This window comes from Neophocaena asiaeorientalis, unplaced genomic scaffold, assembly GCF_003031525.2.
Source record: "Neophocaena asiaeorientalis asiaeorientalis breed wild unplaced genomic scaffold, Neophocaena_asiaeorientalis_V1.1 scaffold373, whole genome shotgun sequence".
NCBI lineage: Eukaryota > Metazoa > Chordata > Mammalia > Artiodactyla > Phocoenidae > Neophocaena > Neophocaena asiaeorientalis.
This window is the reverse complement of record NW_020172993.1, coordinates 307015-322955: the sequence shown is the minus strand read 5'-3', so window position 1 is coordinate 322955 and position 15941 is coordinate 307015. Positions and strand designations below refer to the sequence as shown.

Here is a 15941-nt window from a genome sequence, read left to right as displayed (position 1 = left end):
AAAAAAAAAAAAAAAAAAAAAAAAAGTGAAACAGGGTTTTTCCTGCAGAACTCCTATGAGTTTAATATGCTGTTTGTTTTGAACCTTCACGAGGAGGATGTAGAATTTCCCGAACCTGCTTGATCATGGAACTCTCATTTCTGGGAACATCTCCTAGAACTAATTAATGGTCTAGGGAAGACAGTTATCCACAGCTCACCTAAGCTGCTTCCCGATTCATGAGAATGCCCCAAAGAACACAGGAAAATGAAACATGCCTGGAAAGAAAAAAAATGCTTAAGGAAAAAGAAGTTTTGTTTTGAAAACCTGAGGTACCAGGAAAATGCTATAGATCTTAAATTCTAAAGGTTAAAGACTGGAGTATTCCAAACTTCAAATTGTTTAATAATCATGTTATTGGCAAATATGCAAAGACAAACGTAAGGCCATGACAGCTTTTTTCCCATGGAAATATGATCAAGCAGCACTCTGGGCAGGAACCACCAGACACTTGGACATAGAATGATAAGAATAAAAACATTTATTGAGTGCTTACTCTGGACCAGACACTTCTCTGAATCTTTTAGAGTTATTTCATCCTGAAAGCAATCCTAGGAGGAGCTAGGTATAATCATTACCCCTTTTACGCAGAAAGCCATGACTCAGTTTCTGTCCTCCCCAGGGCCGCATAGCTGGGTGTGGGGAAGGCAGGATTCCCCACCAGGCAGCCTGCGCTCTTATTACAACGCTGTGCTACTCAAACTTGCCGCTTGAGATCGTGGAGTGTAGTTGGCAAACAAAGGCCAGGAAAAGCTAAACAATACAAGGCAAGGTGTGAGGATGTTCAGGTGAACGGTCCAAGCCACAAACACGTCTTTCTGGCTTTGGAGGATAGAGGCGTTTTGTTTCTCAGGACCATCGGTGAAACTGGTTCTAGAAGATGTTTTATTAGAAAGTCTTTCAGAGGCAATCATACCTATTGACTCAAGAAGGGGTTTTTTGTTTGTTTGTTTTTAATTACAGTGTTGTGTTAGTTTCAGATGTACAGCACAGTGATTGTTATATATTCTTTTTCAGATTCTTTCCCCCTATAGGTTATTACAAAATATTGTATAGTTCCCTATGCTGCAGAGTAGGTCCTTGTTGTTTATTTTATACATAGTAGTGTATATATGTTAACCCCAAACTCCTAATTTATCCCTCCTTTCCCTCACCTTTCTCCTTTGGTGACCGTAAGTTTGTTTTCTACGTCTCAGGGTTTATGTGTTCTGTAAGTAAGTTCATCAGTATCATTTTTTTTTTTAAGATTCCACATATAAGCAATATCATATATTTGTCTTTGACTTCCTTCACTTAGAATGATAATCTCTAGGTCCATCCACGTTGCTGCAAATGGCATTATTTCATTCTTCTTTGATGGCTGGGTAATATTGTGTGTGTGTGTGTGTGTACACACCATATCTTCTTTATCCTTTTGTGTGTGTGTGTGTGTGTGTGTGTGTTATACACCGTATCTTTATCCATTCCTCTGTTGATGGACACTAGGTTGCTTCCGTGTCTTGGCTATTGTAAATAGTGCTGCCGTGAGCACTGGGGTGCAAAGCTACCTCGGAGAGGATGATTCTGTTATGCTTTGCCCCAGTTGACATTGCGTCTTAGGAGGATTATTTTCTTTTGTAGGGGTGTATGGATGTCTCTTGCATACCTGTATCAAAAGCGAGGTTAAAGGCTCGTTTGGCAAAGACGGTTGAACTCCAGTTTGCAACTTGACCTTGTGCTCAGAGCTGAGAATGGAGAAATGGTTACAGGTGTACCTTTGCCCTTGGAGTCCACAATCTAGTTAGGGAAATAGGATCTTTTTGTTTTTATCCCCACCTTTTCCCAGAAAGGATTTAAGGCCAGCAATAAGATGTGTGTACAGGCCTTTCGTTATTCAAACACTGTACAGATACTGTGAAATGTCAAGTGTTGATATAAAACCAAGGTAGTCACCTGAGCTTTGGGACTCTGAGCCAGGGTTCAAAGGCATAGGCATCGTGATGGGTAATCTCAGCCACAGGCCGTTGGCCAAGAACGCAGATTTCACCCTGTAACCGTTTGGTTCTGCCTAAGGTGCCCACCCTGTTGGGCCAGTGAGAGGTTGGGACTGAATGGCTCCCAAGGCCTTTCTTATCACTTCAGATGTTTTATGAGCCTCTGCTCTTAGGGCTAGGGGTGGTTATCACAATGGCAGACACCCACCCACGAGTTAGATGATACTGAGTTGAAAGCCTGAGTTAGAGGATACTGAGTTGAAAGCCTTTTAAATCGGATACTTGGAATTCCTGAGACTTTTGCCTGATTTCGTTTTCTTTTTATCAACTTTAGTGCATTTCATCAAGCTTTCACTGTTGTGCTTTGTGACCAGGTAGAGGGATGTCGGTGTGTTGCTCATAACTGCTGTATCTCAGGCCAGAGGCCTCATGTCACCAGGCTGTCACCTGAATTGTCTGTCCTGGGAGGATCTGCAGACGGGTCAAAAAAAGAGGGAGGCAAAGGCAGGACAGAGCTTAAGAGCACAGGCTCTGGACCCTGCCAAGTGCTGAGATAGAATCCTGGCTTGGCCATTTCCTTGCTGGAAGACTTGGCAGTCACGTAACCTCCCTAAACCTCAGTTTCCACATCCATAAAACTGATGATTGTAACACCTGGTTCCTGTAGGGTTATGTTGAGGATTAAATGAGATGATGCATGTAAACCATCTGTACAATGGCAGGCACAATGGTGTACAATGGTGTTCACTTAAAAAAAACCATCATCACTATTATAGTTAAGACATGATTAGCCAGGGTTGAGATAACGTGTGTTCTGGAGGAAGCAGTTGCAGTCTCTTTGCAAACCGTTGGTAAACTGTCGTGGACCATTTACAAACCTTCCCATTGTAATGGTGACTGAGGATTCTAACTGCCAAGTCGCTGAGGTTGGGGCTCTAGTAGCTCAGCCAGCACTGCCGTCTCCCTTCTAGCCTGTGACTGCGACCCCAGGGGCATCGAGACACCGCAGTGTGACCAGTCCACTGGCCAGTGTGTCTGCGTCGAGGGTGTGGAGGGTCCACGCTGTGACAAGTGCACTCGGGGGTACTCGGGCGTCTTCCCCGACTGCATGCCCTGCCACCAGTGCTTTGCCCTTTGGGACGTGATCATCGCCGAGCTGACCAACAGGACCCGGAAGTTCCTGGAGAAAGCCAAGGCCTTGAAGATCAGTGGCGTGATTGGGCCTTACCGGGAGACCGTGGACTCGGTGGAGAAGAAAGTCAATGAGATCAGAGACATCCTGGCCCAGAGCCCAGCCGCCGAGCCGCTGAAGAACATCGGGAACCTCTTTGAGGAAGCAGAGTAAGTAGCTGATGGACCAGAGTAACAGCTCACGATGCTGTTTCCACTCGATGAATCCACAGCGTGGCCCTTCCACCAGGAGGCGTGGTTAGTGCTGTGAGTGAAACAGGTAACTGGGCCATTTGTTTTCCCAGCAGTCGCTGCTCTGGGCATGGGGGTGAGTGGGCGCTGGCTCATTGTTGGGGACCAGAGTTGCAGAGATTGCAGTGCAAAATGTGTGAACGTATATTCAGCACTCTTCTCTGCAAACGGTACTCTCGGGCAGTAGAATGGCAAGGATGCTGGATTCAGAGACAAAGGATCCGTAACGGAGTCACAGCTGGGTTACTCGCTAGGCTTGTGAACTTGAATGACTCAACGCATTTCTAAGCCTCTCTCTTCTCTCCTGCGGAGGAGGGGAGGATAGTATTTACCTTTCCCTGACAGAGTGACAAAAGGACTGATCTATGAAATGGTAAGGTAATTGCAGAAAACGGTGTGAATTGTTATTATATGTTTTGCTACTACCAGGAAAAGTCCATTACCACAAATAAGACTCCTCTTTCTAGGTTATTTCCACTGCTCAGCTGTTGGTCCACTAGAGCAGTGCTTCATTCATCTAATTATAACAAGTTCTCTGTGATGAAAATTCCTCCTCTTAGCCCTTCTCTGGGTAATCATCTCTCTAATTGGAAAGTGTGTATTTTGCTAGTGGAAGCAGAGAGAATTGAGCAAAGTGATGCTGAACTTTCTCCCATTTTTTTTCTCCCATTTCTCCCAGTCAGTCATCTTTCCTGCTCTCAAACATTCCAACTCCCTTTGCCAAAAAGGACACCCCGCCCCGGCCCCGACCCAAAACAGCATAAGGTCTAGGCTAAAGGACAAAACAGGAAAGGGTATGAAGCATTTGTGTTTCCCCAAATGCTATGGGTTTTTATTGTAGACTCACCATTTGGCATGAGCAAGGGGGTGGTTTCATGGCTAAGTCCTATACATTAAGGCGATATTATATCGTGACAGAACTACGGTAACATTTTTGTGTGATGGGACTTTTAATCAGCATCTCTAAGAAGTGAGATGGCCTTTTCATCTCAGCACTGTGTATGAGAAGCAGGAAGCTAACCGCTGACATTAGCTCAAGTACCTTCCTAGACCTAGATTTAAAGTAACTAGTCCCTGGATTTCAAGCCTCAGATCTCATGGCCAAGATCATGCGGTTGACCAGGGTGTTAGGCGATGTCTGATGTGGGGCCATAATGCACTTAGTGAGGAACTCAACCTCATTAAAAAGACCGTGGTACAGCTCAGCCTTCTTACATGTAGCGATAATGAGCCGTGGAAGGCCCTGGTCTGAGTGCAAGCCCATTTAGGAAATGATGTCTTGACCCGGGTGCTATGCACCTTAAGGGAAAACGAGCGACTACACTCCTCAGACAGCCCTGGTCCTACCTTCACTCTTCACCTAATCAGACAGATTGTAATCACCTCAGGAACACCAATTTCATCAATCTTTTTTCAACACAGTATTCAAGGATGCATGGTCTAGGATCCAAAGGGGCATTATTTACAAATATACAATGTGAGATCTGACTTTGTAAAAGTATAACATTGTACGAGACCTGAGGAGAAATGAAAGCCTTCTGTCAATCAACCGATTAATAAAAGCAAAGCACTGAAAAGAAAGAAACTAGCCTCAGGAAAAGAGCCATCAGGTTTACTAAATGTAATTTAACCCACAAATCCTTTTAAGCACTTTTTCTTTGAGTTGGGTCATGGTATTCTCTCAGCCTTAAACATCATTTTTCGACTGGCCCCCAACCTTTCAGCATCTCTGCATTTTTCCCGTTTTTTGTACAATTATATTCCTGAGAAGACAATAATACTGGGTTAGGTGATACCCAGGGGTAAGGTCTTCTCAAATATTCCTTTCTTTGAGATACATACACACATGCCCACTGTATATACGAGTAATTTACAAATAGATGCCTAAAGTACAGCTTTGGAGACAGGAAGATACAGAACAAAATGCAGTTGGGTTTAGATTCCAAATGAAATATTGTGAAAGCTCAATGGTTATCATATTCTATTCTTACTGGTACTACCTTCTTTCTCAGGAGAAATGAAAGGGTTGCTTTGTTGGTGGAAGGAGGAGGCTCCTTTGATGAGACGTGGCTTGAAGGGGGTCGGGTATGAAAAGCTCCTTTGGGTTGCTCCCACTGGGTTGCTTCCTGGTGGCGGTGGGGCTTGCTTTCTGAATGTCCCATCTTGAAGGAGATCCCTGAGGTTCACATGAGAGCATTTTTGGTGGGTGGCTGGGAGGCGTAATTGTACACTGGAGTCACTTACATCTTTCGAGTTTGTGGGATTGTATGGGCTTGAAGCTGCTTATGTACAGAGCTGGTACTCCACGCTCTGGATCTGTGCTCATGTTACATCAGACATTCGGAATCACTCCTGTAGTCCATCCGCCACAACACAGCTGAGCGGTGCTGCTGTGTTTTTCTTCAAAGTCTTGAAGAAAGAAAAATTATTAGATTTAACAGAGTCTCTTAATGATAAGAATAAAATCAGTACTTAAAGATAATTACAGACTACTGAATCGGTCTGAAATTACAGAGTAATAGATAAAGTATTAGTAGAAAATGTAAAATTGAGACTTCGAGTTTTCCCTTTGGCTTATTTTCCTTAGGTAAATGTGTCCTCCTCTTTACAGGAAACTAACCAAAGATGTTACAGAAAAGATGGCTCAAGTAGAAATACATTTATCCGACACAGCTACGCAAAACAACAGCACGGCCAGAGAACTAGACGCTCTACAGACAGAAGCAGAAAGCCTGGATGACACAGTGAAGGAGCTTGCTGAACAACTGGAATTTATCAAAAATTCAGATATTCGGGGTGAGCGTTGTTTTGTGCAAATACTTAATCCTGGGCAATGGATTTTACCACCTGTCTAACCTTTTAATAGAGCACTTTCAGAAGAAAATTAAGTGCTTTGTAATCATTTTTAAGCTTTTTCTCATTGAGACTCTGGCACAAATGAGGATTAAAGTCCCCATTTTACAAACATGGGACATGGGGCACAGAAGGGGTTGCATGGAGCGAGCAGTGGTTGTTGCGTTAGAATGGCCTGCGTTTTCTGATTTTTAAACTTTTTTTCCAGTTAGTGGTTTACCTCCTTGGCTTCTCTTGGAAACGGGCTCTTGTAAAAAGTTAAGAAATTAAGTTGATACTTCTGCGTATCGTTTTATATTCAAGAATGTCACTTGGTCAGGAAATCACATTTTCAAATCGTTTATTGGTATCGAAGGCCGTATTATAGGACCTTCCCTCCCCAAAGCAAAAAAAAGTTAATGTGTCAGATCACCCTATCCATCCTGCTTTATGCATGATTGCTTATTTTTTTGGCTAGATCCTTAAAGCCAAAACACGTCAAGCTGTTTTATGTATATAATATTAGCCATCTGAGTGGATCTAAATAGTTAAGTGAGAAAAGGGAAAAATCATCTGGACATGTAATCTACAGGCTGCCTGACACCAGCTATTTAGAGAGAACTGGAAGCTTGCCTGTGTGTAGGAACAACATCTGCATGATCGACTTAATTTTCTAATCCAGATGTTTGGCATCCTCCAGAGTTAGGTGCTAACGGGACAAAGTGTATTCATTGATCATGAGAGGAAAGTTACATTTCTTCATAAAGATTTTATTCCTTGAAGTTTAAAACAAAACCACATAAGGTCAGTTTAGACGCGAAATACAGCCGTTGCTTGATGGGGGAGATCCGAGTACAAGGGGATTAACTATGGGCAATTTCATTTCATGCCCTAGGCGCCTTGGACAGCATCACCAAGTATTTCCAGATGTCTCTCGAGGCAGAGGAGCGTGTGAACGCCTCCACCACAGATTCCAGTGGCCCCGTGGAGCAGTCGGCCCGCACTCGGGACAGAGTGGAAGACTTGATGTTGGAGCGAGAGTCCCAGTTCAGGGAAAAACAGGAGGAGCAGGCCCGCCTTCTGGATGAACTGGCAGGCAAACTACAAAGTCTTGACCTTTCAGCTGCTGCCGAAATGGTAAGGTTTGAGGGTTTGGCTTAAGGCTGCCATGCTTCAGGAGAAAAAACACCCTGCTTTGTCTTTAACATTGTCCACTTTGCAAATGAGTCAGCAGGAGGGAAACTCCGCGGCTCAGTCTCTGGCCCACAGTCTGGGGTATCCAGTGACCAAGCCAGATTAAACACAACAGTGTGTGGGTTCCCAACCTTCCTCTCTCCTAGAGGTTTCTCTGCGGTACAACCCGGAATCAGGACTACTATCCCAAGGCTGCTGAATTGAGTCACTGCCGCCTTATCTAAACTGGATCCTTTTTATACTGTGGACATTTTTTACTTTGTTCTGATTTGAAGTGCAAACTCCATCTCAGGGGAGCAATTGAGAATCATTCTGGGAGAGACTTCTTAAAAAAATTGAAGGGCGCTAAAGAATATTTTTTCATGGGTGGGTGGGTATGGGTGTTAAAATGCTCCCTTGTCCCAGTAACTTTACCTAGTGAAGAGCAGCCTAGGAAGTGGATTCATTTCCCGGAAGCTTTTAAAAAGTAACTCTGAAGCCAAATGAAACTGAGTAGCGAGTTCAATGAAAATCAGGCAGAAAGCCAAAAACAAAAGCCAAACTAAGCCTGTTTCTTCCTCTTGCTCCCTCATTGTTTTTCATGGAAGAGCACCCATCTGAGAGACTCTGGAGGATGTTTTTATATACTGTACCTTTATTTTATAAGGCTTCTGCTCTCTTAGCTTAGAACAGAGGGTCAGTACAAGGGGGAAGGTGGGTTCCTAGGAAGCCGAGTTCAGGCTTCGCTACAATTTTGTCTTAGTAACAGTCCCCCGCCCTCCCCTCTCCGAAATAGACAAAAACACACTGTGCTTTCTAATTAATGCCTACAGGGTTATATTTTCATTATCTTAGGAAACTTGATGGCATCTAATGGAAATAGGGAGTTAGGAGATCTCCTGTCACCATTTCTCTATTAGAGAAAGAGGCCTAGATCAAAGCCATCACAGGCGAGCGTGAAATGCCAAATCTTTCTTCCTTTGGTATATTGGCTCTTTCCTTATAAATTCCAATTAAAAACTAAGTCATCACAAACAGAATCTCTCCAAACTAAAACGAAGAGCAGACAAGCACGATAAAGGATGTCTGCTCTGCAGCAGAGGGTGTCTCGCGAGCAGGGGGGCCGCAGCGGGTGCCTCTGGCCACAGGAGCGGGAGCCCTGCCCTGGGCCTGCTTTCCATCAGGGGCCTGGCCTAGGAACAGCCTACGCTCCTTCCATCTCCTACTCTGTGTGTGTGTTTTAATGATCCTGCGAGAGTTCCCTTTATAGAGTCCATACCATCACTTATCGTGTAGAAAAATTTTTGCTCCTTTGTGTTTTTAAAGTACTTTTGGTTCTTGTCTTTGTGTATATTTAGTTAGACCCATGCTGGGTTTTTTTTTAAGCCTGCCAGGCTGCTGAAACAAAACAGATCTTCTAGTGTGCTGCCAGATAGTTTTTAGAAAGCATCTCTTCTTGATTAAGGCTCATGTTCTTGTACAGCATGCGGAATAAATGTTATTTTCTGAAGCCTTTTATGTGCTGTAAACCAGACACATTAATGACTATTATTTTGAGATATAATGGGATGATATAATGGGATTATAATTATTACAAAACTATTAGGTTAAACAGTTGACTGTATTTATTCAAAAACTACTCTTTTAAAAGGAGTACTCGTTTGGGAGTCTCCTGTTACCCGTTTTTCACTGTAGTAGATATATAGCTTTTGCCTCTTTTCAACGTGACCATTTTCCACAAAAGGATAGATAGCTCTAAATGTACTTTTTCTTCCTGCTCAGCCTCTTCCATCATATAGCAATCTTGTAATTTATCAATTTGCTGTGTATATTCTACAACCAAGCCCTGGTCTTTGGAAGTTTCTGGTAGATAAGAAAGAAGGAGTCTGGCAGGGCCGTTGGGAGGTTATTTGGAAAGTTATACCCATACCTTTGTCTTCTCTCTTCCTCTCCCCTGTGGAATGTTCCCCCACTTCCCCTGCACAGATCCCACCAGCCAATACTCCTTCCCAAACTACAGTAATACTCAGTGGTCTCTGCTTTGCCTGCTTTCCTTTGCACTTGCAGCATCTGACCTATTCTGGGCCGTTTTACCTAGAATGATCCTGTCTTCCTTACTAGATGGGAAATTACTAAAAGGCCCGATAATGGGCCTTTTATATCACCCTTTTCACCAGAACAGTTAACAGGGTGCTAGGTCTAAAGAAGGTTCTCAATACTTTTTTTTTTTTTTTTGGTAAATCCTACCAGTTAGGAGAAAGGGGACGGGACACATTCTTTGGCTTTCATATGGGCTGACTTCAGCCTGATGGAGCAGATAACATTTGCACCCTGCACAGAACCCACATAGCATTGCAGTTCATTAGGGCAGAAGGTACTGATGCAGGGCTGTAAATCATCGTTTCCTTGGAACTAAGCAGGTTAGCTCGGCCCTGAGCTCTTTGCTCTGCTCTATCCTGAACACTGTTTTCAAGCACCCTCGCTGAGGACCACCTACATGGTCTCTGGGGCCACCCAGGCTCTGCACAGCTGTTGGCTGCAGCGGACTCACTCTGCACCCCGTGCTTGTTCCTTGGCTCGCTGCAGACGTGTGGAACACCTCCGGGAGCTTCCTGTTCCGAGACCGAATGTGGCGGCCCAAACTGCAGAACTGACGAAGGACAGAAGCAGTGTGGGGGGCCCGGCTGTGGCGGGCTGGTCGCTGTCGCACGTGGCGCCTGGCAGAAAGCCATGGACTTTGACCGAGATGTCCTGAGTGCCCTGGCTGAGGTGGAACGGCTCTCCAAGATGGTAATTCAATGGATGGGCTGTTTTGTTTGTTTCCTTTCCGTTATGGACTGGAGGATCTGAATGGGACAAGTCAATTCCAAATGCTGACTAAAACGAAAAGGCCTAAGTTTCTGTGAGGTCAGGGAAAGAGAGGAGGAAGTTTTTATTCATAGATGGTTTAAGAATCTGCTTGCTTCTCACAATAATTTGAAATAACCATGTACTAACTATGGGTCCAGGGTTATGAATACCTCCAGCTGTTATTTCAATTGAGCCTTTATTCTTCTGAAGTGACATGAAGTATTAACTTCCTGTTAACCGAAGTATGTAGGTTGGTACCTGAGAAAAAGACTAATGAACATCTTCTACACCACCAAATGTTTTGGAGGAATTAAAAACAACTAGAAAAACATTTTATATGCTAGCCATAGCTATGTAAGACTGTTGTAGAGGAACTGGTATAGTGAATACTTTGTCTATAGAGGAACTGGTATAGTGAATACTTTGTCTATACAAGAATATAATATGGTTGAAGGGGAGATGTTTGTTTCTAAAAGCCATGACTCCAAATACTTAAGTTTTTCTACATCATTTTCTGGACCATTTATTTTATTCCCCATACATAGGTCTCTGAAGCCAAACTGAGGGCAGATGAGGCAAAACAGAATGCTCAAGCTGTTCTGTTGAAAACCAATGCTACCAAAGAAAAAGTGGACAAGAGCAATGAGGATCTGAGAAATCTGATCAAGCAAATCAGGAACTTTTTGACCCGTAAGGAACTTTTTCATTTTACTTTTAGACATTTCTTCCTGTCCAACAGTTTTTTAACAGTGTTTGAGAGGCCATAATTCAAATCTGCCTTGTAGATAAAAGATTCTTGCAGGGAATAAAATACTTCCAAATTTTTAAATGTATATGTAAATAACCTCTAATTTATGCTGATACAGACACACCCGATGTGATACCCACGTAACAAATCAAGAAGTCAAACACACTGTGAGAACTAAATTTGGAATTTGTGTTAGAGATTACATATAATGTGTCATAAGAACCTTAATTCAAATTAGAGCTTTTTTGACATTGTCCCTAAAGCTTTGTAATCCTATTATTTATAGGATATTATAGTTAGTTACAGAGCTCTATACCTTAAGCGTTCTGTACAGAAATAGAAAATCTCTGGGATTTGTGGTCCAGCTCACAAATGTTGCAGGTCACAGTTTGAGTGTTACCACTCAAGATAGTTTTGGCTGCAAGTTAAAGAAAACTCTCAACTGAAATGGACTTAATCAAAAGAGGGATGTATATTATAACACACAGTAAGTTCAATAGTAGAATAGCTCCATCGTTCTAGGATCCATGCACTTCTCATCTTTCTGTACTGTCATTTTAAGCATATCAGCTTTGTTCTCAGTTTGCTAAGGATATCTTACGGAATATTCATATATTATCCTGTGCTTAAACCCTCAGGGCTCCATTTTTATGTTCTGTTCTTTCACAGTTTATAAGAAGAAAAAAAAAGCAATGACATATTTAAAGTTTAAACTCTGGTATTTTTTTGACCTCTTTTCACATTCGACATCACGTTTGACATTTGAAACTCCCTGGCTTCTTTGATAAGGCAACTATCCTGATTCTCTTGCTTCCGACTGGATTTTCTCCCTTTCTGTAGTCTCCTGAATCCAGATAATTTATTAGGAATTTCAACACTTACATCTGTATTCACAGTAGTTTCCCTAGTTTCCCACCTAATTTTTCAACCTCAACTGAAAGTTTTCATTGCCCTTTAGGATCAAGACCCAGCTTTTTTACCCTGGCCTGTATCGTTTTCTACAATCGGAACCATTCGCTTCACTCAACTTCCACATAACTTGCTCTGCCCATCCTGCCTCTCCAGCCAGAGATGTTCTTTCTTCTCTCAAATCCTGTTATCCTTTAAAACCTGATCCGTTCCTCACCCTCCACACTTTTACCCGACGACCCCAGCCTACAACCAACTCCAGTAGTGCACACTGTCTGCAATACTGTTCCTGTGTGTAGGTCTCATCTCCCCAACCTGGATTAAAAACTCTTAAGTAGGAAGTACCTTTGTCTTGGTGTAACCCCACCATGCTGATCACGTAGTAGATGACCAGTAAGTGGTTGAATGAGTGAACCATCTATGATTTTCACCTCTTCACGGGAATATCTTTGCTTTTAACAGAGGATAGTGCTGACCTGGACAGCATTGAAGCAGTTGCTAACGAAGTACTGAAAATGGAAATGCCTAGCACCCCACAGCAGTTACAGAACTTGACAGAAGACATTCGTGAACGAGTTGAAAGCCTTTCTCAAGTAGAGGTTATTCTACAGCAGAGTGCTGCTGACATTGCCAGAGCTGAGATGTTGTTAGAAGAAGCTCAAAGAGCCAGGTATCTGAAGACAGTATTATGGCATTTAGGGGGGGCTTTGTGTATCTAGCATTGAATAAAGTATTTCTCCACGTGAGTCTCTCAGGGTCATTTCAGGAAGGCTTTTCTTTAAAAGAAATGCTCTCTTCTGCGAGGAAGTACTTTTTTCATGTTCACATATAACACACTGTCTCATTCTTTTTTTACTCAGCAACAGTGCAACAGATGTTAAAGTCACTGCAGACATGGTAAAGGAAGCTCTGGAAGAAGCAGAAAAGGCCCAGATTGCAGCAGAGAAGGCAATTAAACAAGCAGATGAAGACATCCAAGGAACCCAGAACCTGCTAACTTCAGTAAGAGATTGCAATCATTATTACGTGTGGGAGAAAACACAGGCGCATATACTCTTATCAGAAAAGAAGCGCATTTGACAGTTATCTATGAAAATTCTTACAATTGAACACTAAAGGAGTCCTTTCAGTAAATCTAAACTACTCCCATGGCACAAGGTGCTAAAAGTGTCATTTTTCAAGGAAGAAAAAGGACTCTAAAGAGAAACATTAAACCCCCTCTCATTTTCATCCCCACAGAGAGTTTCCCGTCCCTCCCAGGAATCACACAGATTTTATTTAGTATGAAGCACACTCTTACTCTTATCCAGTTTTAGACCATCTCTGGCTGGAGAGAGAGGACGAACAGAGCAAGGTTTTGCAGCCCAAAAGCAACTGCATGTAAGACCGGTGCCTCAAGATTTATGAGGTGATCGTTCACAAAATGTCTGCTTCTAACAAACACCCAGTTTTAGAGGAACCTAATAGAGCTCTTACAGCTAAACAATGTTTTGTTCAGAATGCATGGGAAATCTATAAGCAAAATACCCTAGAGCCACTAAGAACTTTTCACATGGATTTAGTGCTTTATTCTAAAAACTTCTCAAAAGTAATGCAAACTAATTGTTTTATTCTTTCATCAGTTCTAGAGGCAAATTTTTCCTTCCAATCTTAGGAAAGTTCATTTTTTATGAAACTGGGTAAAGAAAACGGATGACTCGTTTAACCCCTCTCTCAGAATACACTTTGAAGTTAGATGCTCTTATTACTTGCTGCTATCCCCCTTCTCAAGCCAACCACCCCTAATGTTTAAAATCTTGGGAAATGCCTTTTCAGCCTGCTTTCCCTACCAGTAGTTGATAAAAGCCCATCTTCCCGTATTCCATTACTCTCAGTAGAATGAAGCTGGACGGTTCCCAAGCCACTTTCTTACATTATGAGCAATTTAAGGCCCTTTCTTCAGGCTACGTGTTCAAGTTTAGAAAAATTATGTTTTCCCACCAGACTACATTCTAACCCTTTCAATTACTGTTTTTTCTATCTCTAGGATTTTCAATTTTGTCAGTGTGTTGTTAACATGTTAATAGGTGCGATATCTGGCTTGTTGTTGCAAGTTAATAATGGTGGGCAGAAGTGTTCCAGGTTAACAGTAAAAAAAAAAATAGAGCCTTTACCTAAACCACACTAATGAAAGCTTGTCACGAACTATTCGCCTACTTAAAACTGTAAGGGTTATCTTGTAAGAACAGTCCCTAAGAATTGTTTTCTAAGTTAACTAATGGGTGAACTCTCAGATAAGAATCAAATTGTTACAAATTCTAGCATATGCAGGTACTGACCCGTTAGTTACGACATTGTTATTCAGAGTAATTCTGTGGAATAGACCCCGCCTTGAAGATCATTTTTCAGAAAAATTAGGTGTTCAGTGAAACTGGTTCTTCTGTTACGGTTCAGGCTTACTTTGGCTAGCTTTAAAAACAACGGTTACTAATTACTTTGAAATGAGAGCAAACGTGGACCCTCACCAGTTGCACAGATAAGATACTTTTCCCTAAATAATAATTTTGAGCCCTTATAGCTTCCAGTTATAATATTCCCAGACCTATGCCATCTCACAATCCTATAGTAACTTTTCAGAGTTTTACCATTCCTGATTTCCATGTCGTTTCTGAAGTACTATGCTACTAGAGTTTAACATTTACAGTTGATAGAAAAAAACTGGAAGTTAAAATTTTTCCACCCATAATACTTCAGAAAGTTGTGTGGATATCCCTCTACTCACATCTGCTGCTTTGTGACCACTAGGCAAGTTCTTAAAGTGCTTTCTCAACACACCAAGCTGCCTGGAGGTGGTTCAGTAACGAAAAATTTTACAAAAATTTCAGCCTAGACCAGCAGAAGTAGTGAAAGAACAGAGACTATTTTAAACTTGGGCACTTTATATAAGCTTTCTTGAAATGTCTTTTGTTCTAGAGCAATGTCATAGCGGCTTTTTAAATCTTCCTCTACACTGTAGTCATAGCACTTGCTACCACTTCTTGAATTAATGGCTTGCTGAATGATGACGCTTTTAGATCGAGTCTGAAACAGCAGCTTCCGAGGAAACCTTGTTCAATGCCTCCCAGCGCCTCAGCGAGCTAGAGAGAAACGTGGAAGAACTTCAGCAGAAAGCTGCCCAGAACTCCGGGGAGGCAGAATATATTGAAAAAGTAGTATATACTGTGAAACAAAGTGCAGAAGATGTTAAGAAGGTAAGTAAATCTTTGGAACTTCACAGCTATGTGGATAAAGGAGCAACTAGTCTCCTCCAAGTGACCTGATTTGAAAGAGCAGTCTTCAGAGACACAGATGGAAAAGAATGGGAGTGGATATAAATGTATCCATACACGTGATGTAGGCCCTCAAATCCAAACTTGGATAAGGGTTTAGAAAAATTGCCAGAAAGGTCTTCCTAATTGAAATACAAGCTCAAACAGTAAATTACCTGGCCCTTTGAGAAATCTTTGAAAGCAGCGTAGAACATGCTTACAGAATTCCTAACAGACAACAGCTAGTAGGGAGCCCATATCTCCTCTTCTGTGCTCATCGGGATTTAACTACCTCTTGCTGCTCAGTGGACAACACTATATTTTGCAGAGGAAAGTCTCAAGCTTAAATTTCTTACTACAAGCCAAGTTAATCATTGAGACACATTTAATTTCTAAATTTCTGTAAGCAAATATTTAAAGAAACCTTTTTAAACTTTTCAGAGCAGTGTTGAAATGAATAGTAGGGTGCTATAAACTGACGTGAAGTCGAGATTTTTCCTAGAAGCGACTAGCTTTTAGGCATTACATACAGGTGACTTCCCTACACCTGGGGTTTGGGGAAGAGAACAATAAGTTTACTGCCCCATCTGTCTTTTTTCATTCTGGTCTAGGTTCCTACAGATATGAGAGCGTAAATCTCCCAAGTAGTCTTCTTAGAGAACACTTTTGCATCAATATTAAATTTCACTAGAAATAAGAAAACCCCTT

General features: G+C 42.1%; 2 protein-coding genes across 2 annotated transcripts in view; one reads left to right on the top strand and one right to left on the bottom strand.

The window, feature by feature from the left end:
• Nucleotides 1–15941, top strand: part of LAMB1 (laminin subunit beta 1) — a 63081-nt gene that overhangs the window by 45973 nt on the left and 1167 nt on the right. Inside the window, exons 22-29 of the mRNA XM_024742237.1 lie at nt 2984–3353; nt 6046–6230; nt 7162–7403; nt 10026–10229; nt 10835–10979; nt 12409–12616; nt 12807–12948; nt 15000–15176. Of these exons, the coding sequence (XP_024598005.1) occupies nt 2984–3353; nt 6046–6230; nt 7162–7403; nt 10026–10229; nt 10835–10979; nt 12409–12616; nt 12807–12948; nt 15000–15176 (1673 nt within the window). The remainder of the gene's footprint in view (nt 1–2983; nt 3354–6045; nt 6231–7161; nt 7404–10025; nt 10230–10834; nt 10980–12408; nt 12617–12806; nt 12949–14999; nt 15177–15941) is intronic.
• DLD (dihydrolipoamide dehydrogenase) overlaps nt 5026–15941 on the bottom strand; it is a 50855-nt gene continuing 39939 nt past the window's right edge. The window contains exon 15 of the mRNA XM_024742238.1: nt 5026–5843. The gene's annotated coding sequence lies outside the window, so the exon portion shown is untranslated. The remainder of the gene's footprint in view (nt 5844–15941) is intronic.